We start from the raw sequence: 26795 nt of genomic DNA on the forward strand, positions 1-26795 counted from the left end.
AAAAGTTTTTCCTACTTGTGTCCTTAGACCATCGTTTTCATGGGATACTACTAGGCCTCAATAACCACCCTTTGAAAATTCTTGTAGACCTGTAGACTGTTTCTTATTGTGTTGGTCTGTGCTTTATTTATTTGTTTGTTTGTTTGTTTGTTTATTTTATCTGCCATTGTTTGCTTTTCCTTTGCTATCATAACTCCAAAAAGCAGTCATTTTAACATATCTACTGTTAAACTTGTTAGAAAAGCAAATGCATTTTTTTTAAATTCAGTAACATTCCTGTGGTTATGATCAAGGCATGTTGTCGAAGTGCAGCTCTATGTGGTCCTTTACCTCCTAGAATACCCTTTTATTTCTTGCTGCAAGCATGAATCCCTGTGGACAGCACCTGAGTAGTCACTGGGGTCACTCATGTGAGCAATGGACGCAAGCTGGACTTCAAATGCTGCGAAGTACTGTTGTTGCAATGATGGGCTGGAAGAAAAATGACCAATCCCTATGACCTAAGAAAAACTGAGAGCCTACCCAGTGTTGCTTTAACAGAGAGAGATATTGAGCATGTTCAGACAAATTTGTATCCTCTGGCAAATTTATTTTGCTCTGTAAATGGCTCCCTGCTGTCCCAGAAGACTATTGCTATCTCTTCCTATCTTGTACAATGGATTTCTAAATAATCAATCCTTGTGCAAGAAAGTTATGGTTCAGTAACCCCAGCTTGCTAACAATTCAGTAGTTTAATCTTAATACTCATTGCTAACACTTCTGATAACACAGGACTATAAAGGTTGACATAGCTACTCTATAAACTCTGATTTGCTTGCCAAAAAGTCAAGCCATTACCGTTAATTCCCCTCTTATCATTAGTGTTATTAAACTGACGATTGATGTGTAAAAACTGCCATTTGCATGAAGTTCCCAAAACTGCACTAAAAGAGACTTTTGTTCTAACTTGGTAAAGAGGAGGAAAAAAAAAAAAAAAAAAAAAAAAAGCAAAATAACACTAGTTCTAACAGCAGAGATGTTCACATAAAGACATGTTCTGAACAATAAGGCCGTTTATCCATGTATGACATAAATACATAGGAATTTAAATAATGAGAGATCTTGTGAAATGCAGCAAAATGCATGCCACTGGCATTGTGAAGTTTCCCTTCTATAAAGCCCTATTCTGAGGGAAAAGCAGCTTTACTTTTGCTCTGAAAATCCATTATCATAAGCCTTTTTTTTTTTAAAACACTTGTCTTAGTGCAATATTAAAGCAATTTTACACCCTAAGAGCTGCTCTTTCATAAGGTAAAGTGCAGTCTCGTGTGTGTGTATGTAATTGCAGTTTATTATACTTTTCACAATCATAATTTCCCCAAAATTAAGAAAACCACTTGCTTTTTTTGGCTTTCCTTTTCCTAATTATTTTTTGTTCTCCCTGTTTTTCTTCCCCCAAAAATCCTTCTTTAAAAACACCTTTTTTAGGGAAAAAAAAAAAAAAAAAAGGCACAGAACACTTTCTGGATTCATTGCAAAATACTGTTTGAAGGAAACATTTAAAGAGTTTAGGTTAAAAAGTTTCTGCCTTTTTCAACGCGTGAGTGACATTACTATTTTGGGAGGCAGTGCCATCTGCTTGTTAAAACAAAAAGCGGGGAAGATATTCCTAGTTCTAGCAAAGATTTTTGAGTTGTTTCTACATGATAAGTGTGACTGATCGTTGCTTGTGCTTGCCCCTTCAGTAAACAGGGGAGAGCATTGCACCCACCTCTGCATTTCTCAGGGGTTCCAGAGGACAGGTGTCCACATCATCCTGGACAAGGCTGTTCCAGGTGATGTATAGTAGAATCAGAGAATATCTTGGGTTGGTAGAGATCTACAATGACCATTGAGTTCAACTCCCAGCTCCACGCAGCACCACCTAAAAATCAAACCCTATGTCTAAGGGTGTTGTCCAAATACTCCTTGAGCTCTGGCAGCTTGGAGGTGTGCCCACTGCCTTAGGGAGCTTGTTCCATGCCCGCCACTCTTTTCCTAATCACCACCCGACTCTCCCCAGAGCAGCTCTGTGCCATTCCTTTAGGTCCTGTCACTGCCACAGAGAGCAGAGCTCAGAACTGCCCTTCTACTCCATTCATGAGGACTGGTAGGCACCATAAAGCCTCCCCTCAGCTCCTCTGCTTTGGACTGAACAGAGAAAGAAACCACAGCCACTTCTTGTGCTCTTTCACATCCAAATACTTCACCATCTTTGTTACCCTCCTTTGGGTGCTCTCCTATTCTCTTAAGTCCCTTATATGCTATGTATGGACAGAATTCCTCCCCCAGGGACATTTGCAGTCATGAGAGCTACGAGAGGAGAAAAATAGAGCATCTTTGTGCACAGCGCCTGTCCTGGCTGCTACCTGAAGGTGAAGAAGAGAAGTGTTTGGATTGTCAAAGACTTTGTTGTTGTTTGTGGAGTTTTGTTGGAGGACAGGGTTGTTTCTTTTTGTTTTGTTTTGTTTTGTTTTTGCTTTTCAGTGGGAAGAAAAATATATATATATATGTTCTTTTGTTTGTTTCTGTTTTTGAAGCAGGTGAGCAAGGTTTTTTTTGGAGAAAGATCAACCAAGTACCAGCTAGTTCAAGTGAAAGGGATACAGTAGAACAGTAAGATCCAGTCTAGGAAAGGCAGGGTTTGAGGGGAATATAGGTGGGTTGAAGGGAAGTATCAAGTTATTGAATGAATAGGAGCAAGATGAAGTCTCTATGTAGAATGTATTGTGAGCCATGGAAGTAGTGCCAGGACGTGGTAATGTGAGAAGAGATTGCTGTAGTCCACTGCAGATGATGAAGAAATTTCTCTGAGATAACAGTGATTTAGTCTCTGTTATACTGCTGAAGTATTTGCAAATACGTATGTATCATCATTACAGTATCTTCATGACTGAAGAAATGTTTGACCCAATCTCTGTTGACAGAAAAGATTGCCTACTGATAATTGCTTTGCTTAAGTGTCTGATAATATGCCAGGAATGAGAGCATTCTATGTTAGGTCATCTTTAATTATGCATGTACCACCTGTCAGTTTTAAATCTGGTGAAGATTAGTTTTCTCATTGGATTTAGAGTAGGGAAAATAAGAGATCTTTCAGCAACAGGAGCAGGCTATCGCAAATACTATTCCTAGGGGAGGAGTTTCAAAAGCATTCTCCTTATCTTTCCTAGTCATGAATAACGCTACTGGCACATACTGAAATATTTGAAATATTGCCTAATCTAGCTGCAGCAGTGATGGTTTTCAGAGGAAGAGGATTTCAGACCATCTGTTGCGTTTCCTACTTTTCCTTTCTGCCATCTCAAAGGGAGGGGGAGGACACATGGAAAGCGTCTGCTTTGCAATGCAGAGGAAATCTACCCTGAAACCCTTGCCACCAGGCTATTCATTGACCACTGGTTAAAGCACACAGCAAAAGTAGCCAAAGTGATGAATACACACCTATCTTAAATGAAATTAATGACTCAAAATACTGAAAAATTATGAGAATGGGTGTTTTGTGGAAAAACTCAACGGGGAGAGATGATAAAGGTCTCTGAGGATATAAAATTAACAGGGTTGCCATTACCAGGCTTACTTATGATTTTTAAAATTCCCTTGGAGAGGAAATTCATCTTTTTACAGAAACAGGGGACTAACTCTTAGAGAATCATTGAAAAAAAAATCATTTCATGAGAGTATTTGAGCTTTTTATTTGGTACAGAACTAGATTTTAGGAGTCTCCTGTGTTCTGTGGTCACATTTGCCTAGGGGCGAGAGCAAAGGATGGCTGAAATGCTCCACTGGTACTTGAAAACAGGAATGTTCTTTGTTCCAAACTGCCAAACTTCTCAAACACTTTTGGAAAACCTGAACATCACTTTTGCTTAAATGTTTGTCCCGCTTTTTGTTGCCACTGTGTCTGAGTGGGCTTTCATGCTGGAGTCTGGGCTTTCCAATATTAGCTGCTGTCAGTGGCCTTTATGCAGCGTTCACAGTCAAATCTGTGCTTCCCCCTCTCCAGGATTTTGATTTTCCAGCTTCTCTGATCACTGCCTTGGAATCCTGGAAATAATTCCTCAGTTATACTGAGTAACTGATGCTGATTGTTTTTCCTGGTAGTACCTTCAGCCAGTGCTATTTCTGAAAATCTGTGATTTGGAACAGTAGGTCAAATTTGTGAAACAAGAACAAGCAAATACAGACAGATGGCTTTGAATGTCTGAGCTTGTTTCTTTTCATCTCACATTTGGCTTTTGCTGATTCTTCATCGTTGCATGAACATTTGAGGCTGTAATTTGACATTGGTTATGTAGTAGTTGCTCCTTTGCAGCTATTGCAGGCCAGTGCCCCTTCTATATCCCACCTCTAACCCTGCCTCCCTTTCTATAGGCTGGCAATGTTTACCCTCAAGGGCATGGGAAGGTTCTTTTGAGACCAGTAGGAAACTAAAGATTTGATTTTTTAAGGCTAAGAAATTTGTCTGTGTTTTTCCTGACCTTTCTTCCCCATGACTACACTGGGCTATTCCTTCATTCATGATAAGGTTGCCAGACTCACCTTTGGTATTCATGTTGTCAATTATGACAGTCTCCTTTGTTGTGCCATGGGACTTTGCTCAGTTCTTAGACAGAAGCTGGTTGATTCCTACTTGTCTGGTTCTCTCTCTGGACCAGTTACATCACCTGGATGTGGCTGAACTTTACTGAACTCAGGTGGAAAATCGTGGGGGTGTTCCACAACTTTTGCTCTCTCATGATTCATTCAGCTGTTCTTTCCACCATCCTATTGGGTTTTCCAGTCTGACAGTCGTCCCTGGAGGACGTTTCCTTCCTACTGACTCCTTTGTTAAATATGAAGACATATGTGCCTTGTCACTGTGTTACTGCTGAACTAACCAGCAACACCAGGCACTGCCAGAGATGTCTCACTCTCCAGTTCAGGGGGCATACCTGAGTGAAGGGAGTACTCTTGTTTTTGTCTCTGAAAAGCTGGACACACTGTTGAGCTTTACAGATACATTTAAGGATTAAGGAAATGTTTACTTAGAAATGAACTTGAAATAATGAAGAAAAATTGCCACAGGAAAAAAAAAAAAAAAAAGCCCTAGCAAGGACTTTCTGAACTGTTTTGGGTTGTAAAATACAGTTAATGTAGCCCCTATGTCTGGCTTCTCTTGGAGCCTCTATCTTGCCCTGTATTTTACAGATAGTTGTTGAAGCAGAGCTGTTGTTCAAGAAAGCCTTTCTGTTCTCTAACCCAAGGTGCATCAAATGCCTTGTAATCTCTTAAATTACCTGTCCCTTTTCTCTCATGTGACTCTTCGTTGGAGATTGCCCACTGCAGAGACCATAGGGGGAGATGAACCTATTTTCTCCATTTCTCTGTGGAGGCACTTGTTTAATGTTTCTATTGTAGGCTTTGGTATGTTGCTGGTTTTAGGCTTCATGCTTTTTCTCTCCCATTTTACTCTTTCAAAAACACTACAACAAAACTCTTCACGTGTCAGATTTAGTATCTGTTATAGTAGGAGATTTGTATAGGAGACATACTTTTTCTTCCATAACAGTGCAATAGTGCAAAGCTTGCTGGTAAAGCTGATGAAATTCAAAGCGATGTGTTTACAGTGAGTTGCCCTACTGTATACACTGCTAATTTTAAGGAGAAAGGGAACACTTCTGGGGATCATTAGCTTTGCCATATTTATAGATACGACTTCTTTCTAAAGCATGCTTTTCCTGACTCTGAGCTGGCTGCTGACAACCGGTATTATAGGAGATCATTGCGAGTTTCATGGTCCATGTGTGCTTATGTATACATAGCACAGATGAGATGAAGCCATGGAGAGATAATGAAGGCAGCAATGATAAACCCTGTTTAAGTGCCTAGTAGAGTGAAGCTTTTGAATAATCAGTATGGGCCAAATTCCAGCTCCTGTCTAGACCATAATGGTAATGCAAATTGCCTTGTCCTTTAACTGATTGCACCAGTTCTTTGTTCCACATATTATCTTGCACTCTGGAGAATCTTTAAGGATGTTAAACTACGTATTTACATTTTTATGCAAGTAGTTTCAAGTGATTTCGTGCTTATGGAAACCATTGCTTTAAAAATAAATAGCTGGATATATCCTTCCCCTCCATTTCTAACAAGGTTTTCTGAATTGGAATCATCTCCTGAGAGTAATCTGAAAGTGATGACTTGACTTGTAGCCAGGAACAGGTCAGGGAGTCCACTCTCCACCGCTGGCAGCACTGGCAGCAGAAACCTCTAGATGTGGTTGTTTGGCTGTACCCTATGTCTTATATTTGAAACAGGAGTATGGAATCATAGAATCGCCAAGGTTGGAAAAGACCTCCAAGATCATCCAGTCTAATCTACAACCTACAACCAAATTTTTCCCCACTGAACCATGGCCCTTAGTACAACATCTGAACATTTCTTGAACACCTCCAGGGATGGTGATTCCACCATTTCCCTGGACATCCCATCCCATTTCTGAGAAGAAGTTTGTCCTAAGGTCCAATCTGTATCTTCCTTGGCAGAGCTTGAAGCCGTTCCCTCTAGTCCTATCACTAGTTATGCTGGAGAAAAGCCAACTGCACCTCACCACAACCTCCCTTTGGGCAGTTGTAGAGAGCAATAAAGTCACTTCTGAGCCTCCTCTTCTCCAGACTGAACAATCTCCAGATGCTACTCATAAGACTTGTGCTCCAGACCACTCACCAGCTTCATTGCTGTCACAGAGTTATCTCTACATCTATCTGTGTCCATGTCGGGGGGACCAGCCCAAAAAAGAGGAGGGGTGGTGGAGGTGTCAACAGTTGATGGGCCAGCTCAGCGTGGTTCTGCGACTAATGGGGCAGGGGGATCCTGGGGCCCACATCCCAGGAAAAAGGAAAGGGAAAAGGGGTTCAGGCTAGGGAGATGGGAGATGTGCCTAAAAATAGAACAGCAGCAGCGATCTGATGAGAAAAGCTAATTTACTATGATATCGGAATGCAAGATAATATAATAATTGTAATTGGAATTCAGGCTAATTAATAAAGAGGACTCAAAGTCCTCTGGGGTGTGTAGTTCTTCTCTTCTGAGAACCAGGTACCCATGAAACTGGCAGTCCATGGAACTAAAAAACACTGCCAAAAAGCCAGTGCTTTACATAATGTTATGATGTGGAATACCTATAACAAAAACCATAAAACCATCACAGTTGCCATTCTCTGAACATGCTCAAGGGCTTCAATGTTTTTCTTGTAATGAGGGGCCCCCAAACTGAACACGGTACTTGAGGTGCGGCCTTACCAGGGCTGAGTACAGAGGGATGGTCACTTCCCTGCTCCTGTTGGCTGCAACATTTCCAGTACAAGCCGGGGTGCCATTGGCTTTCTTGGCCAGTTGGGCACACTGCTGACTCATGTTCTGCTGAGCATTAACCAACACCCCCAGGTCCGTTTCTTCTACAGTATCCTAGCCACTCTGCCCCAGAGTGATAGTGCCATACCTCTGATGTGCCCTTCTGAGAGTGAAGTGCTTATGGATCACATAAATGCTCGAGTATGCTTGTAGTCTTCCAACAAGCTCATTGCCAACACATTGCCAATGGTAAATAAATACAGCCTTCTTGAAAAGTTCAAGTGGGCAACCACAGCAAGAAAAATAGTTTCTTTTACACTTAGGGTGCAGTGTATTTGTGGAGGAAGTTCAAGGAAATCCCTCAGTCACAGGAAGCTGCTGCTGCATATATTCAGTAAGCAAGCTGCATGGCTTTGTTCAGCACCCAGTGCCCACATCCCAGCTGCTTGACAGGTCCCTGAGCAAGGCCTTTGCCAGCCTCTTCTCTGGTGTGCGGGTGTTCTGTCTCGCACCTGCTGAGAAGGGAAGGCAATACAAAGACATTTTTTCATTCCCTTACACAGTACTGATGACTACCACTTAATAGCACCCCAAACAAAAACCGCAGCACATTCAACTGAAGGTGTCTGGAGCCTCCTCTGAGTTGTTGCAGTTATGGAACTGCAACACTGGGCACTAGAACAGGCTACTTAGGGAGGTGGTAGAGTTACCATCTCTGGATTTTTTCAAGAGAAACGTAGCTGTGGCACTGAGGGGCATGGTTTGGAGAGCATAGTGATGATGGGTTGAAGGTTGGACTAGGTGATCTTAGAGGTATTTTCCAACCTTGATGATTCTATGACATTCACACTGAAAATAACTTGCCTTTGCCCACCCATTTTCAGAACAGCCATTGATACTGCAAACCCTGCTTCAGCTATCTGCAATTCCATTCACACACACATGGAAAATGACTTATTTGATTCCCTTCCAGCCTGCCCTCTATGTGGTCCAAGTGCTTCCCAGGATTCCTATGCTCCTGGCAGCTGCATGGTGGCTTCTGACCATCCCCCACTTGGGCTGCTTACTCTAATCATCCACAGGGCATCTGCTGCCTTGTGCAGGAGCACTGCAGGGCATTCTGTGCACCATGAGCTTCAACTCCCTCTGGGCTGCTGCGATGAATATTGCAGAAAGCTTGCCAAAGAGTGTGGGCACGTGCAGGCGGCTGCCAGCTTGAATCACGTCTGCCATGCTGCAGAGGTGGCTGTCGCTCTGGTAGTGGTGGGTTAGCAGAGTGCTAGCAAGTCACATTTGTAAGGGGTCCCAGGCTTCAGTCTCATCTGATTTGTCACAAAGAGAAGGAATGTACTTTGACAAATTCTGCAAATGCTATTTGCACTTCTTTTTTGCTATTGTTGTACAGCAGCTGTACCCTTTGTTTCTGAAATGCTGTATATGTACTACAGGCCTTTTTTGTGCAAATCAATTGGCTTTAATTTCTTTCTCAACTACCTGATTCTTATCACATTGTTTCTCCAGCATCCTGTTGTTAATTCACATGATACATGATAATGTGATGTGATATCCCTCCCTAGTTAGCAGAATGTTAGAAAAGCTGTTGGCAGCTTCTGGAAGAGCATTTAGCAAGTAGAATTACTCAGAGATGTGCACACAAGCCTAAATAGGCATTTCCCAGCTGTCTGCAAGTTCAAAAACTAGTAGGGACTTTTCAGTCTTTAACACAAGATGAATTACTTGCTACTAGAAAGTAAAACCTTCAGAAATATGCACCATGCAGTCAGGATACTGTGTTTTGTTTCTTAATTTGGAAATCAACATCTCTGCCACTAGTAATACAGTTTTTACATTATTCAGGAGTCATTTTCCAGAGGAGGTGAACTTTCTTATTCCAAAAGGGTGTTGAACTTAAACTAGTTTAAGAAAGCACTTAGGTCTTCATTTATGTCCATCCCCCCAAGTGCCTTTATGCTAGCTGCTCAAGCCAGGATACTGAGTTCCAAGCACCTCCTCACCATGCCCAGGACATCCCTTCTTTATTTCTGTCCACATTGCTTTCTTTAGAGAGCCATATGCAGTGCTGTGCCTCTGTTTTGCATGAAGAAGCTGACATTAATCACACACAGCCACACAGCTCTGCTGGAAGCTTTCTTTTTGTCCATGGATACCTATTGTGATCTGGCTCTTTTTTCCCCTCTTCCCTACTCTGTTTCTCCTCCAGACCAGCCTGGGTTTTCCTGGATGTGTGTCCATTCCCTGTTGTAACATCACCCATTTCTGACATAGACAATGTTTAAGATCCTTCCCAATCTAAACCATTCTTTGATTCTTTTCCCATGCATTCAGGCTGCTCTGTTGGCAGTTTTATTTTCAGCTGACTCTCTTATTGTCACCTCCATAGTCTCTCTGCTCCCTGCCTTTTACTTGGAATCTCTTGTGCCTTAGTCTTCAATCAGATGGATTACCATCTCTTGGCATCATGTCATCACCCACTCTACTGCCTCTCACTAGTAAATTGCTTCTCCCCTCTTGTCCTTTCTCTGACACTTTTCTCTACTCTCCTCTGAGAGCACATGACTTCTCCTCCTCTCCCTTTGAAAAAGCCTTGTCTCATATCCCCTTGGTGGACAGGACAATTTCCAGCAACATTTTTTTCCATCTCACTTCCATTCCCACTTCTCTTTCAAACTCCTTGGCAGCCATTCACCCTGCTCTGGGTTGCACAGCCTTTATCCTGCTTGCCCACTCCTTTCTTCTTCCTCCAAGCATCTGTACATACTCACACTAGTATGCATTGTCTTTATCTCCGGCCTCTTGAGTTGCTTTTTGCTTAGTGAGAACACTGTAAACTAGCTGCCCTTTCCCATGAACCACTCTCTGTTCTTACCTCTTCCCCCCTGGAGGCTCCCGACCTCACCAGCCTCCCTCTCACTTCTCTCTTCTCCCATGAAGTGTCTCCAGACCGATCTTCTCTCCTCCTTTTAACCCCCAGCCTCCCCTCTCACTGAGGCAAGCTTGCTTATTTTCCTTTCTTCTATCTCAGACCCTTCCACTCATCCATAGTAATAGGTTTTTAGCATCTTAGTGGATCTTACTCCTGGCTCTTCCCCATCCCTTCAACTTTTTAAGCATTGCTATAAGCTAGTCCTGTTTTGGAGCTTTTTTTGTGCATTTATTCTTTATTATTACTGAAAACATTTGCACAAATTCTTCCACTTTCTTATGCTCCTTTTGAAAAAAATCTTGCTACACGCAGAGGAGAAGATTAAACCTGTGTGTATTTGCTGACAAATAAATGGAATATCTGCTACAGAAAATACAGTCCCACACAATTTTATAGAGTCAAAGGAGTGTTTCCCAGCAATACAAATCTGGGTAGCTGTATTGATTGACCCAATGACCCTTCTAGTTGAGATAATTTTATAGAATCATAGAATGGCTTTGGTTGGAAGGGACTCTGAAGACCATCCAGGTCCATTCTGTGCCGTGGGCAAGGCTGCCACCCACCAGCTCAGGCTTCCCAGGGCCCCATCCAGTCTGGCCTTGAACAGCTTCAGGGATGGGGCATCCACAACTTCTCTGAGCAGTTGTGCCCGTGCCTCACCCTCATTGTGAAGAATTTCTTCCTAATATCTAATTTAAATCTCCCCTCTTTTAGTTTAAAACCATTCTCACTTGATCGATCACTGTTTCCAAATTACATTTGTGTATGTTTGGAATGTTCATACCAGACAATACAACATTTAGCAGAAACACGCAGTGGCATCAATACACATTTCCTAAGGGATATTAATTAATTGTATATTGTGCATATGCATGCATGTGTACGTGTATACATACATACCTATATAAACGTATAAACGTATAGAAATATATGCACATGCAAATACATGTCTACTTTTAAGATACAGTGCTGGACTATAGAATGCTATTATGGAAGGGCACTGTGTCATTTATAACAAAGCAGTGATTGTCCCAGATTCTATCAAGCAACAAATACTTTGTTTAAAAAAGTTATGGTGTTCCTTTGGGCATATAACTCCCTTTCTGAGACTTAAATTCTTCCAAGTAATGACATGAATCTGTTGGTACCCCTACCTGATCTTGACTTCCAATAGTTACAAATTGACTGCTTCCACAATACTTGGATTGGGCTAATAGCAAAACCTTCCCGTAGTTTGTTTGTGAAAAATTATCTCTTGTTTTTGTGAAACTACATCACCCATGTGGTCAAGTTCATCTGCAAATATTGGATTTAATGATGCATAATGATATTTGCATTCTTCTGCAAGTCCAAGGAACACAATACTGTGATTGAGATGGAAGAATTTGTGGATTGGGTTTCTTATAATTTATTTATTATTCAACCCACAGTATGGGTTGGGTAAAGTTAGGGTACATACAAGCTCAGGGGAAAGAAGCAAGAAAAAAAAAAGCGCTTGATTTTACATTGCAGACTGTTCCATCTTTGAAGTATATGGAGAGAGGGACTCACTGCCGGGCACCAGAGTTTGCCATCTAGCTTATTCCCCTTTTTAGCATGAAAATTGCCGTAGGGTGTTGCAGGCGCTCAGAAGTATCGATTGTTTCCTAGCTTCTATTTGTATTGTGTATTTTACCTAATAATAAGTAATGCTTTTAGATTAGCTGCATTTGAAATACTAATCAATAGGCTTTATAGATTCCTCACTTTATACGTAAACATGACAATCTCCAGTGAAGCGAAAGAGTTTTACCCAGATTGTTTATAATGTATAGTTATCAATCTGTAGTGTAATCTCCTTGTCTCCTTGCGTTTATGGGTTGATCCTGCTTGTTGCAGAGGTCCTTCAAATCCCATTAAAGGTACTCAACACCTTGCCACATAAGTGCTGGAATGTGCCAGCTAAGTCCTGCGGCATGTGGACTTCCCAGTGCTTCTTACTGTACATGTGCACTGTAAATAGAAGTGCATGCATTATATCTTGTCGCTGTTGCTTGCAGCTTCCTTCTGCATAGCTAAGTTTTGAGCCATGATACATCTGCCAGGCTTCAGGTGCACAGAGTTACAGTTTTCTCTTTGGGATATTCTTGGGGACTGTAGTTGGGAAACCACTACCAAAGTGTTTCAGCTAAGGGGGAACAAAGTGGGGAAATAAAGCTTAAAATGTTGTGTTGAATTTGCTAATGTTTGAAATTTTATTAAACTCCTCCTAAGCTCTGGTGCCCCCATGCTGCGGAGCAAAGATGTGAAATCTCAGCTGGAGAGAGGTTTGGAGCTGTGGGTGTAGCTGTCGCTGTTGTTATTCCAATGGAAATCCTTTCAACCAGCCAGGCCAGGTTAAAACTTCTGAAAAGAAATCCCTGTGCCATTGGTGGCTTTTGCCTAATGCTGCCTCTGAAATCTGGTTTCTGATAAGCCAGGGGAGCCTTCAGAGACATGCTCTGCTCACCCTAACTCTATTTGGTGTGATGTTGCAAACTGCTTGGCTGTTATAGTCAGCCAGCCATCATTGGGAAGCAGAAACTTTGGGGTTTCCATCCTTCTGGCCTGTGTGGGCTGTAGGGTCGGGTTGCACAATGGCACATTTAGTTTGTTTAAGGTAAGGGAATTATGCACAGGAGCTGTTAAAAGAATATTAGGGTTGTCAAGTCAAGCAAGAAATGCTGTAACATAGCCTGCTCACTCTTCAGTTAGATTCTGTATGCATGCAAATTTGACATTCTTTAATTGCATGTCTTTGAGATCCATAGAAAATACAGTCTCTCAGTTCTCATCAGAAAAAGCACACAGACTTTTTCTTCTGAGAAAAGAACCACTTGTTTGTATATCAAATACTGTTATCTCATATTGTCCAGACTGTAGGTGTGGGATACATTTCATCAGCTAGTCAAAGCTTCCATAGGTCACAGTTGCCTGAAGCATGTCCCTGATCAAGGCTGCCGTGATCCTGTGAGTGAGTGCCTGTAGAGACTGCCACTGCAGGGACAAGGCCCTCACTGTGTCACTGTGCATTTGGGTGTCCTGGAGACTCTGTCCCCTTGTCAAAGGAGAGAAAAGGCAGAAGGTAGGAATGGGTTGCAATCCACATTGTTGAGCATGGAGAATGGCTTTGGGTTTTGTGGGTCTCCAAGAATGTGTGGGATGTCTACCTTTGGTGTCTTCTCTTTCTCTACCAGTAGTATGTTCTACTTCAAGATAAATGAGTAAAAGTAGGTGGGCTGCACACTTACTATAAAGAAGCCGTTTAAGCCAACCTTATGGTGCTTTTGGTGTATGTATGTCATTAGGGCTGTACAAAATGGGCAGTCTGACCTTCTATTAAGTGAGGTCTTAGTGCGACATGGTAGGTATAAGAAAAGTGAGCATGTGAACAGTAATGAAGTAGAATGCTAATGAGAATGGCTTGCTTAAGAATAGACTGAAAAATACCTGTTTACAACTTGTTGTATGAGAGAAAGAGGAAATGGGGAGAGAAGGGAAGCAGTTTGTCAGATGCTATTGTTTGTTTACAGCTTTAAATAATTTGAATCACACAAAATTCCTCGCACTGACCTTTTGTAAACGAAGCACAATACCTGCCAGTAGATTATGAATGTATGTAGGCAGTGTATTCAGAAACAAAAGAAGATGTTTTCCAAAATTAGTACCTGTTGTGTTGGCATAATAGTGCATTTATGTAAAAAGCATTGAATGCACCGAATTGCTGAAGAATTTTCCACCAACTGCTCAAAAATTATGATTTTACACTGTCATCAATTATAAAAAGTGGTTATTCTAGTACAAATCCATTCAGGTTAAGAGAAGAAGTGGAAAACATTGATTAATTCAGTATCGAAAAATGAGAAAGCAGAAAGTGCAGGAATGTTCCCTTAGATTGTTTTTGTATGGAAGATAATGTATTTGTTACGTATGATTACATGGTTAGAAGAGAAAATGCTTCTTATAGAAAGGAATTATATGCAAAGGAGGACCTGAAACAGGCAGGAGTGGTCGAAATTTAACATTCTGACATCAACAAATCCTAGTAATTTTTACATCCAGGAGTCTTAAAGGATATAGCTGAAAAGCTCTGCTAAGTGCCTGTTAATTTATAATAAATCTTGGGAAACAGAGGAAATTCCAGAAAACTGGAAGGCTGCCAACTGTATTTCCAATATTTCAAAAAAATGGAGAAAAGAAAGGGATATCCCAGGGACCTGTAGGCTGCTTTAGCTTGGTGTCAGCCCTGGGTAAAATAGCAGAACATCTATCTCAGGATCTGTCAAGGGAGAATTTAGAGGCTAATCCAGTAACAATTTAAAAGAGAGCTTTTTAAACACACCAAGTCTCCATGATAAAGGCAGTTTTAGAAGACCAGATGAGGTGGTCATTTCTGCCATTTGGGTTTGTGACCCACTGAAGGAATGCCCAGAGATTAAAGCTCCCGTGGTGGAGCGTGCCAATTCAAACAGAAATAATCAAGCCACTCTGCTTCCCTGGGATAACATGTAGCTTAGATTTGGGTTTTGTATGTTAATCTCCTATTTGATTTGATGGCTTTTGCAGCTTTAAGTATGTTGAGTACATTGTAGTTTTGTGGGGGGAGAGAAACCAAATAAACTTCAAAAAGCTGCATTGAAAATCTTAATAGATAATCTTAGTATCCTCAAATGAAGATAAAATCCTATTTCTCCTTATAGCGGTATTTGCAACTTTAATCCGTTGATCTTAACCATGGCAAAGACGCTTTTGTAAGCTCCTCTGAATCTTACAGAAGTAAAACTTCCCTTCAACTTCTGCTGTACTCACAGTACTCTCCCAGACAGCAGGTGCAGGCTGTAGGCACCCTCAGAACCAGAACTCCAATGCATCAAATCTTTCCCCACAGGTTTCTTCAGCCTGCTGGTGTGTTCAGTCAAAATGCTCGTTTGCATCCCACATCCTCTCTGCTTACCCTGGCTGTAGCCTGTTAGGTGTTGGCAGCATAAGTGATGGTTTCCATGTGCCTTTCATTGGCGGGTGATTTATTGTCGGCAACAGGAAAGGCAGTTCAGTTCCAGAGTAAGGGTTGGACTATGGATAAAAGGAATTTAAACAGGAATCTAGGCATGTGCCAGACTGTGAAGATGATGGGAATGCTTGCAGCTCTCACTTAAAACCTTCCAAAAACAAAATGGCAATGCTCAGATTCTTGAAGGATCAAAAATGTCCGCAAAATCTCTTGTTGTAGCCCTGCTAGACAGTCATTTCATTGAACTTCTGATCATTCCATGGTTATAAAAACATCTGAAAATTGTTACTTGCGTATGTTGATAGACTTCTCAGGGTTCAGAGGACGTAAATCTATGCATCCTACCACAGTAGTCAGTAGATCTCTATTTTTATTTTTAGAATAGTAAAAACCTATGCTTTAAGGATAAGGAAATTATGTTCCTTCAGTACATAATGCCATCAAATAAAAACATTATTGCTATTATCTGTTCAGTTATCAAAAACTCAGCACAAGCAGATATTGACTCAGACACCACAGAGGATACAGCAGCTGTATTCTTTTCCAAGAGTAGAAGCTGTGATTTTATTCCCTAAAAAATTCTGTCCCAGATTTAACCCAGTGACCTACTGCATGCGGTCTCGCTCTTTGCATGTTAATCACAGCAGGACTGTTCCAAAGGACACTCTGGTTTGTGTCCCACGGAAATATGAGTGATATTTTAAACACCTGCTAAGTTATAGCAATGATGAAAAGTTTGCATTTTATGGGGGGAAGATCCAATTTTTTTTTTCTTCAGAACAGCTATGTAGTACAGAAGGCTAAAAAATGGTCATTTGGCATGTGTGCAACCTCTACAGTTTGAATAGTTAAAAATTACCAGTGATTTTGGTCACAGCCTCAAATTAAGCCTCTTTTACCAGTTCTAGAAACCCAAGAAAGAAAACCCAAAGAAAAGCTTGAGAAGTGAGGATAACATTAACCAGAAAATGTAATTCTGAGAGTGAAGTTTTCTCCTCTAGAGGAATTCCACACACAAAAAAAGTGCTCATTTTAGACACTCATTCAACTGTAAATAGTGACAGCAGCCAAAAACAAAGCTTTAACAACAAAGCTATTGAAATGTCCTGAAGTTTTGAAAGGGTTTGCTTCTTTGAGAACAACACATAAGGAAAATTAATAGTTTTGAACCTAGATAACTTGTTGTTATAATACCTCACACGAAGAGTCTACAGAAAGAGCAGAATAGAACCAATAGCTGTATTGGCTCAGCATCAGCCAAACCTTCATTTTTGTAGTCATAGTAGCAAAAGAGAAGCATGTTCTTTACTATCCTAAAGTATGATGAGATGTATGTAAAGCAAAAAAATAAATCACTGATTCAGTTTTTAATCTCTGATTCTTTAATCTGGCAATCCAGATTAACCAAGAGTAACCCAAAAGGTTATGTCCTTTCCCCAACGTCCTGAAGTCTTTGACCACTTCAGAAAAACATAATAAGTTGTTTGTTTTGCTTCGTGGTTTCCTGGCACTGTTTCAAGGTTGGGCATTCCCCATTCTGTTTTGAGTAAGCTATTTTGAGTAACAGACTTGGTTCCAATCCCATTCCACCACAGCCGGCTACTGTAAGGGCCATGTAGAAGCCATAATAAGAGACTGTCAGGGAGGAGTTTTCCTGTGTTCTTCACTTTCCATATACATATATGTTTGTTGAGTGTGTCAGAAAAATAAGGACAGAGGTGTCTATCTTCCCCTACCTTGTCTACTGTGCTGCTTTCTTGAAGACATCAAAATTTATATGACAAGAACACTGAAAATGCATGATGAACTAAGGCTGACTTACTGAGCTTAGGACAATTAGTAGCATAATTACATTATTTTTCGTGAGTCAAAAATACACGCATACTTTGCTTAGTAGGTCTGTAGAGAATGCACATGTATCTATGCATGTACCGTGCATAAACTTTAATTGAAGGTTAACATCAGTCCCTGAAGACTGCAAGCTGTCATTGCAGCATTCTGCTGGATTACTCTCTGAAAAAAATGACAACACAACTCTTTGAAGTCAAGAAACAGATTTTACCTGTGTGGACACTTCAAAATAGCCTCCACTAGGAATCCCTGCTTCATTATGGTACCAGTCTCTGAACAACCTGAAGCACAGTTTCTTTAGAGTAGACATCTGGGAGTTAAATAAAAATTCTTTACAGAAGACTACACCACAACTGAATATGTAGTAGACTTTTATTTGTGTGCAGTCTTCTGATAGTGAAATAACTGTAAGGAACCAAAATATTTGGAGGGTTGTCCCTGAGCTGCAGGCACTTGATTTGATTTGGAGGCCAACATTACCAAATGTTTCTTGGGCCCCCAGCAGCTGCTTGAGTTTTCCTTAGCTGTTCCTATTTTCAGCTATGGTCAAATGAAGATTTGCTTTGAGGTGGTAAGGTCAGAAGCACCAACCATCACCTCAGCAGTAGTGCATGCCTGCAGCTGCCAGCCAAAAATGCTGTGTAATGTCTTTTCCACTTGGCTATGTATCTTCTATTTTGTAGCTGAAGTTACTTGAACAATGCGGAGAACTTATTTTTGAAGATGTTCTTGCAAATGGCCCTGGCACCTACTTGTTGCCTTGGCAGTAGGCAAACCCATGTAGCCTGGCGGCTTGCTAGTCTATTTTCAATTACCCGGGGTGCAGAGAGAAGAAGGCATTAATATTGCTGAGGATGACATAGCAAATTACTACTGCTCCCTAACCTTTTTAAATTGCTAACACTGTTGTAATCTGTAATTACAGAAATCAGTGTGAGAATTGTGGCACAGTATAATTATCTTTCCTGATACTTTATTGCTGTATGAATTATTAATCAAAATCAGTCTTGTATAGTATTTGCAGCAACTAAGAAGAATAATGTATAATTAAATTTCATTATTTCTATTTTTGTGCTGGTGTTTTATGATGTTGTAATTGATAATTAATTGGTTAAAAATTCACGCAGTTCTTAGGAGTTTCATATGACTGTGACTGCTTGGTATTCAGCATGTATTAATTGAATAATGGGCTCACTGAGGAGACCTTTGTATATAGTCTTCTGTCATTACAGTGAGCTCTCAAAAATGGTGAATTAATCATTAGGCTTTTCAATAGCTTCTTTTTAAAGGAAAGCAGTGACAATATAATCATATACTTCGTTGCTATTTCTATAATTGAGAGATCATAATAACCAATTATAAGGATGGTCATTTTAGGAGCTCTGCAGTTTCGATTATTGATAAATTTCTTTAAAACCAAGGTGTTGATTGCACACTTGAGTGTATGTTTTTGTAGAAAATATACTAGATGTGGAAGGGAGCCCTGGAAAGTTATTTTCCTCCCACTTGCCACTTAAATACAGTGCATATTTATCACTAAAAAATATCAAATCTGATCTGCTTTTGCTGCCATTTGTCAGAAGAAGAAGTTCCATTCAACTTCTTTATTATTTTGTCAGAGCTTTTCCTGTTTTTTTTTTTTCCCAGTACCTTTCGCTAAATTGTTAGGAAAAAAAAAATTGAAAACTTTGCAACAACAACAACAACAAAAATCGCACTCCCTGCATCCTATAGAACAGAAATTCTATTAGACATTTAGGTGCAAATAGCAGGGCAGACTGTCCAGCTACCTCTGACCAAAAAGCCATAGATGTGGTCAAGCAGACCACTTCAAGTTACTCCTACATGTGTCTTTTATTTTTCATTGTTACCAGAGAATGTGAAGTGGAACTAAAAATAACCACAGCTGAGTACTGATCCTCTCTTAACTTGATCAGGAGAAAGCTGAGAGTCACCTTGTATAGGAGGATGTAATGCAAGTTCCAGCTTAGACCTCCAAGCAAAATGTGCGTTGGATTTAACATCTGTTGGTTTCTCACACCCTAAACCACTGGAGGGAGTGGGAGTGAGAGCCTTTGGTGTCAGGGACACCCACAACATGTAGCCTGTGGATAGGTGTTCCCTATTGCTTGCTCTCAGGAGCTCAGTCCCATACAGATTCAGTACTCGCAGCCATCTCCTGGGGCTGGAGACAGAGGGTGAGCACTTTAGGAGATATGTATGGAGATGCTTGGTTTGGGATTTCACCTACATTCATATCCATTAAATAATTTCTGTCTGTAACTGTGGTTGGCAGGCATGGTCCCTGCCCAGGCAGTGTGCTTTGGCCAGTGCTCTGGTGTGTGAATTTTCATTCCATGTAAACTTCCGCCCTGCATAATGTCACCCTGGATATTTTTATTGGGTGTAACTACTCATTTTATGCTTCCGGCTAATTCTCTGACCAGGAACATGCAGAAGTGCTCATTTGCACAGGAAGTTCATTTCAGCTGTGGTGGAACAGAGGAACAATAATAATAATAAGTATCCACATATAGAGTGTGTGGGGTACAATTTTGGCTCATGTCTGTGGTCAGGAATCAAAGCCTTTCTTTTTACAAATTCTGTGTTTGCCTTGTCTCTTTTATGTGGATGTGTTCTCACATTTGCAACATCAGAAGAAAACAGCAGTCCTGCTATGACCTTTTATCTTCTATTTTGTATTTTTTGTATCTTGTTTATCAAATTGATCATACATTTGGTCTTGCAGAGGGCTTTTGTCCTTTAACAATTGTACTTATCATCGTCCTCCTGAGGATTTATATTCTCCTTGTTTGCCACCTGTGTGTCTGCCTTGGATTTAATGCAACACCTTGGTAGTATCTAATGCTTTTTTGATTCTTTCTGAATTTTCCAACAATCCTTACTGCCTTTGACATTTAAACTAATTCTATCTATTTCAATTTCACCGTCATGATCTATAGTCTTCTAGGACACTCATCAGTGTAGGATCATCAGAAAGTTCATGTTGGAAAGGATCTCAAAAGGTTTCTAGTGCAGCCTCTAGCTCAAAGAAGGTCCAAAAACTTCAAGGATAGAGAGGACAAACTTTGGATACCAGATGAATTCAGGAGTGTTGTGGGTGGTATGGCCATAGACAGATATTAACAGCTAATGCTGTCTCATTTCTGGAGATATTTCACTATTAAAGTGCTGAAAATTTCCCGTGTATTCCTTCTCTGTTAAAACTGTTTAACCTAAGTGATTTCCAGTCTGATGCAGCTTCTCACCTTATGACAATCAAGCTTCTCTAGCAGCCTTTTGTAAAGGCTTTATCAAAGGATTTCTGAAAGTCAACACTAATTACATATACCCATGTTCCTCACTGCTAATTTGACACACTTCAGGAATTCTAATAGAGCAGATCAGAGACATGACTTTTCTGTACAGAAGCCATGCTGCTTTGTCATGATTATAATTTGCTTGGTTAAGCATTCTGCACCTTTGCCATGATCTAGATTTACTTTCCCATCTAATTAACCCCATTCTGTTGCCAGAACTTTCTGTTCTGTCATGATAATATTCTCTCTTCCCTAACATTTTCCTTTAAAAACAGGCAGAGCCTTGCCTACCCTCTACTCTTGTGAGACAGGAGCTGGGTTTCATGGTAGGCAATGCATTCTTGGTAGCAACTCAGAAGTTTCTGGAGAGCTTGGGGCAAGTACCAGCTCATACAGAGCATGGTGCAAACCCAAGTGATTCACATGTTCCATGAGCAACTTTTTAGGCCCCCAGAGGACTTGTTTGCGTGCTCCTGGCTGTCCCTGACACTGGACTCAGTGGCATCCCCCATCAAGAGCTGTGGAAGTGCCGGGCAGGCAGAGTTCCAGTTTGCTTCACTGTAGTTACTGGCCTGTACAAGCGACTCTTTTCTTTTGCAAGGTTTCAATGGTGCTTTCCTTGCCCACATTAGCACTTGCCATTTGCTGGAAACTTTTGTTTCAAAGAGGCTTTTTCTGGCAACAGGTTGACCTATATGCAAACAAATGAACGTGTTCTTTCAGGCTGGAGAAAGGCTTGCTAAGTAATTCTCTCTTCAGTTTGAAGAAATACCATGTGCATAACAATGATTTCCATGAAGAAGGCTCTGCAAACTCAGCGTAATATCAAATTCAGCAAAAAAAAAAACCTACACGTTTTGAATTAACACTCTGTTGAAGAGTTCCAGCCCTGCTTGCTGTGGGGCTCAGAGCCCAAGTCTTTGCTTTTCTTTTCCTGAGAGAGGAGAAAATAAAATGATTAACAATTTACATGTTTCTACATTCCAAAACCTTGTACTGGCCTTCTCCCTTTGCACTGACCCCTTTCTCTGTGTAAATGAACAGTATGCTTCAAAGAGAAGGGCTTTACCATCCTCCTCCTGTCGTGCTACATAAAGCCCTCTTGGATAGGAAACACCTCATAGCCGGGGTCATTTTCTTGAAGGCAGCTCATAGGAAAAGAATGGAAATCACTTCCATTGAAGGATTAAAAGCTGTTAAATTGGTTGTCCTGAGTGATAGTCCTGCCCCACCTTACCCCAATATAACCCCAGCATTGCGGCAGCACATTAGTTGGGTTTGCTAGTAGACACACATGCCAGTGGGGAAATTCACTGTGGTAGTGACAGCACCTCACAGGGTATGCAACTAATTACAAAAAAAAAAAAAAGAGAGAGAGAGAGAGAGAAAAGCACCTGATGAGAGCTGTAGTTAAAAAGTAGGAAATTACTAATTAGTAACCAAGTAATTCAGGGTTTGATTCACACAAATTGCAGTATTACTGTAAAAAAAGCAATTTCAAGCAAACAGCAATTTTTGCTTTAAAAAAAGAAAAAAAAAAAGTATATATATAAAGGCACTGAAAATGCAATTGGTGTTGTGTTCATTACCTGCCAGGTTTCAGGTTTCTTGTATATTTCGTCACCATCTGATACTTACAGGCAGAAGACTTGCCTGGAAAAAAAAGAAAATGTAAAGCTTTCCCCGTTGCATTGTCATTTGCAACTCTCAGGTTTTCCCACTAGATTGTTCTTGTAAACTCTTGCATTTCATAGCACGCAAGAGTGACCACTTAGAACATCACTGTGGCACTATCGTTAGCATCAGAGCTCAGTTACACAGAAAGCTGTGAGTGGGATGAGCCAAGTATCATTTTCTCTGTGCCTTACCATGGTGCTAATAAAATGATTACTTGTCAGTTCTTCTCGTTAGTGTCACTGTATGATGTAAAAAAAAAAAAAAAAAAAAGAATGGATTTTCCTCTGGCTAAGAAATCCAACGTGTAGCATAAAACAAGATGTCTCCCTCCCACAGTTGTACGCAGATAAATGAGCAGCTTTGCATCTCATCTCTAGGTGTGAAGTCAGTGAAAGGACAGTGGATACCTTTGTTTGTTTTTTCTGTTAATGCAGGCATTTCAGTGTACCCAGAAACATAGCTTGAGTCAGCATGTTGTAAATCTCCATTAGAGAGAGGCTGTAAGCACCCCACTAAGAACTGCAATAATATGAGTTCCGTAATGTTGGCAAAAACATCTGTTTTGAAAGAGGCATCATAGCCAGTGGCTTATAAATACTATAGAAGTGGGAAGAAAGACAGAGTTATCTTTGAGAAGTCCAGAACACGTTTACAAGCAGAACGCAGGTCCTGTTAAACTTATTCTTGCCTGGATTATTGCTATCTTCTGAATGACACCTTAGGAAAATGGCATCCTAGTTTGAATACAAGGGAAATAGTTTAAGCCAGTGTACCTGACTATCATACTAGGAAAGGAAAATGCTGCAAGGATTCTCTTCAAAAAAGGAGTGGAGGAGGGACTTTGCTTCCACTTTGTACAGTAGTCAAGTATTTGTGGAACAGTAGTGTTACACCAAAACACTCTGCTTTGTCACCTTCAGCTCTGTTTTGTGCCGCTTGGAAGGCAGTTGTTGTTTGTGATAAGGAGAACAAATAATTCCTTAAAATAGTTGAAGTTTTCATGTTTACACTGCTTTCCTTTTGGCAGCAGGTAGGCTGATATATACAAATGATCCTTCTTCCCATGTAAACCTTCAAATAAGTGTTCAGTTGGTTTTGAGGTACCAAGTGTGCTTCAACACAGCACAGGGTTTCCACTTGCTTAGTCAGAAAAGCTGAAGCAGGAAAGCAACGCAGACAGCATTCAGCCTCATTCTCAGTAGGAAGTTTTGGGTAGGAGAAAAATGACTTCAATGTATCCAAGTGTTGACGAGGTTCACACAGTGCTGGGCGTTGAGGGAACCTGACCTCCCCCAACACCACCACAATCCGATGGCTGTGCTGAGAGGCGCTGACAGTGCGACATGCGTCAGAAACGACAGAGCAACAGGCAGGGAACTTCCTAACTCAGAGGCTGGTAGCGCATGTCGTACGTCCTACAGACGTCGGGCTGCTGTCAGCATGGGGAGACATCTCGGCATGAGGGAACGGCCCCAGCACCCACGTGCTGCCCAGCCACCCGTAGTCGGAGCTCCACAGAGCTCAGGGGATTTTCCTGTGTCTGTGGTCCTGGAATTCAGAAAGTGCCCTTTTCTGTAAATGACATTAAACCACAAGTGAATGTGTGAAAACCTGGAAATGGGTTTCTTCTAAAGCAACCAAACGTCTTTCTCTCCCCCTTAAGGGCTTAGAATATCTCTGCTTCTGACTGAGAAATGAAGTCACTCCAGATGGAGGCTGGCTCCATCAGACACAGCCCACCTTGCCTTTCACTTGAGTGGGGGTCTTCAGTGGAACTGCACAGCATGTTCAGTCTACTTGAGAGAAGGCTGGGGTTTTGAGGGTTTTTTCCCTCAGTGTCAAAATAACAGAAGCAAGGACAAACCCCCCTTTTTTCACTATTAGAAGACCCAGTAGTCATTCTCGCTATTTTTGCTGAAATCTTCTAAACTTTCCCATGTAATGTTGCTTCATCTACTGAATCGAGAGCGTTGCTTCTCACTACCTGTCTGTGTTTTGTTCTTCCTCTCCTGTGCTCCAGGGTGTGAACGGCATGTCTGTGGATGAGAAGACTGACTCCCCCATGTATGTGTATGAGTCAACAGTGCACTGTACCAATATTCTCCTCTGCTTAAATGACCAGCGCAAGCAGGATATTCTCTGCGACGTGACACTCATCGTGGAGGGGAAGGAATTCCGCGCCCACCGGGCTGTGCTGGCCGCCTGCAGCGAGTACTTCTTGCAGGCCTTGGTGGGGCAGACAGAAAATGACCTGGTTGTCAGCCTGCCAGAAGAGGTATGGTATTCATTGCTGCTCCTGTGGTTTTGGGGTTGGAATGGGTTGAGGATTGCTGGGAGCTGGAGGATGAACATGTTCTCACAGCCTTCTTCACTAGGGGAGAGCAAAACCTGCCAGCACTCCTCACATTCACAGCAGCAAAGTTTTAAAACGCTTCAGCATTTATCACTTCATTCAGCACATTATCAGTACCCGAATATTCTTCTGCTCTTCCAGACAGGAAATTTGAAAGGGGTCACTTGGCTGTTAGACAGCAGGTTATTGTTGAAAAGTCATTTGAACTGTCACATTGTTTGGAGTCTCATCGCTGCCCACCCCTCTCCAGCAGTTCATATCCTTGTTCTCGTCTTTCCCCTTTCCTGTGTCCCATTCAGCCTTGCTTCCTCTCTCTTGTCTTCACAACTGCTTTGGGATTTAACTGTTTCAGGCCATGCTTTCTCTGCCAAGAAAGCACCGATACATTCTGTCAAAATGCAGGGTTTTTTTCTCATGCAACATGGCTTACACAGCAGGAAGCCAAGGGACGTAGGAAATACATACCTCACTGGAAAGTTTATTTTACCACAAAATCTCACTGGCTGACTTCCACCCCCACTGTAATTTCCTCACAGCTCTATGACTGCAATACTGCAGATATCATAGGGCACGCTGGTGGCTTTGCCAGCAGGGAGGTGCAAGGGCTGCCATCACCCACTGCCTGCCCTGGGTCCCCACTGGTGCAGGTCACACTGCAGTGGTGACATCCCCAAGGCTCAGGAAGGCAGTTGCTCTGGGATGAGCTGTTCTGGCCTACAGCATGAGGCAGAGGGGTTTTCAACATCATTTGCTTAACACCAATGAAGAAGTATGGGACTGTTTTAGCTGATGACAGGTCCTGAAGTGTCACACACCATTTTTCCCCTCTCTAGTTTAGCTCTCTGGAGACCTCAGTGGTATTGTGATGTTGTGATGATGCAAGGTGAAGAGCACTGGAAGAAGTAGGTCACTGGGCATGACTTCACAAGTCCTGACACTGAGTATTACTCATGAAGAGATTTCAACCCAGACATTTTGCATAGGAGTTCACATATATCACAGAGGACACGCTAGGATGCACACAATGATTCGACACTGTCCACTAATAATTTCCAGTGGAAGAATCATGTCTCAGGCAGTGTTGCATAGCTTTTATCCTGCAAATCAAAATGGTGGAAGCAGAGAGATTACAGTAGATGCCCAATGGCTCGCAAGTGTGACAAGAGCATCAGTTGCTCTTCTACAAAGCCTTGGTGAGACCTCCTCTTGGATACTAGGTATGATTTCTTAAATTGAGAACAATAATTGAAGAATATGAGAGTGGCTGAGATATTCAGAAGGAGCCCAGCTTAAAGAAGAAGGAGGAGAAAGAGCTATAGCAAGTTCATGCTGCCAGAGCGATGGCTGCAAGGACTTACAGCTCCATTTAGGTAGAGGGGCTGGAACAATTAAGGAGGGGAAGTTTCTCTTAAATACTAAAAGACTGTGTTGACAGTAAAGACAGTTGATTGGTTTATGATGGCTTTTAGTAAAACTAGGTTGGAAATAAGCTGATATTTAATCACAGCAGCAGTGAGGTGTTGAGTGACTGACCAGCACAAGGAGTAGGGAGGCAGAGGGACTCGTGCTTGGCTTACCTTCAAGACCAGAGGATGGGACTTGATAACACAGTCTTGGGTTTATGAAACTAAAGATCTGAAACACAAAGATTTATTTTTCTATGTGTTTTATATTAGATGGTATATAAAAGAAAGCATTCTTCCTATGCAACCACAAATTATTTCTATTTGAATAAGCCCCCTTTAGATAAATGAAGTACTGAGGTTTTACATTTTAATATATATCTCAAGGTCAAAAAGTCCTAATGAGTTAAGTTTCTGCTCTTCACTGCTACAGCTCCGGTAAAGTCCATGCTTTTGTACAAGCAGTCAAAATGGGTCTTAAGTTTTTCTCATTACTCTGAAATTGCTGTGCTTCACCTCAGCACATGCCACACTCAGTTGAAAAGTCTTTACCTTTTTCATAGTGGAAAGGAATATCCTTGGCCTATCAAGTCAGATATATGCAGTTACTAATTCCTAATTGTACATACATTTTCCACATGAACATGCATCACTAATAGCTCCATGGAGTCTGATTTGCTCAGTGACTAGTGTGAGTAGCTGTGTGTAAGGTGGTCAGTTAAATAATTTCCTCACAGATGTTAGTCACTGAAGCTAAAGAGAGCTGCCTGATGCAGATCATTGCTTCTTGATAATTGCTTGGTTAAGAAACACTCCTCTGCTTCTGCTATTGCTCTTCAGGTAGTATACTGCAGTAGGTTCCTGT

General features: G+C 41.3%; 1 protein-coding gene across 4 annotated transcripts in view; it reads left to right on the top strand.

Annotated features, from left to right (window-relative positions):
• BACH2 (BTB domain and CNC homolog 2) overlaps positions 1-26795 on the top strand; it is a 180521-nt gene that overhangs the window by 109688 nt on the left and 44038 nt on the right. For all 4 annotated transcript variants that reach the window (XM_015858930.2, XM_015858928.2, XM_015858931.2 and 1 more), the window contains one exon: positions 24195-24449. In XM_015858930.2, coding sequence (XP_015714416.1) covers positions 24207-24449 — 243 coding nt within the window. In that variant the 5' untranslated portion in view covers positions 24195-24206. The remainder of the gene's footprint in view (positions 1-24194; positions 24450-26795) is intronic.

Source organism: Coturnix japonica, chromosome 3, assembly GCF_001577835.2.
Source record: "Coturnix japonica isolate 7356 chromosome 3, Coturnix japonica 2.1, whole genome shotgun sequence".
In the NCBI taxonomy this organism is placed as follows: Eukaryota; Metazoa; Chordata; class Aves; order Galliformes; family Phasianidae; genus Coturnix; species Coturnix japonica.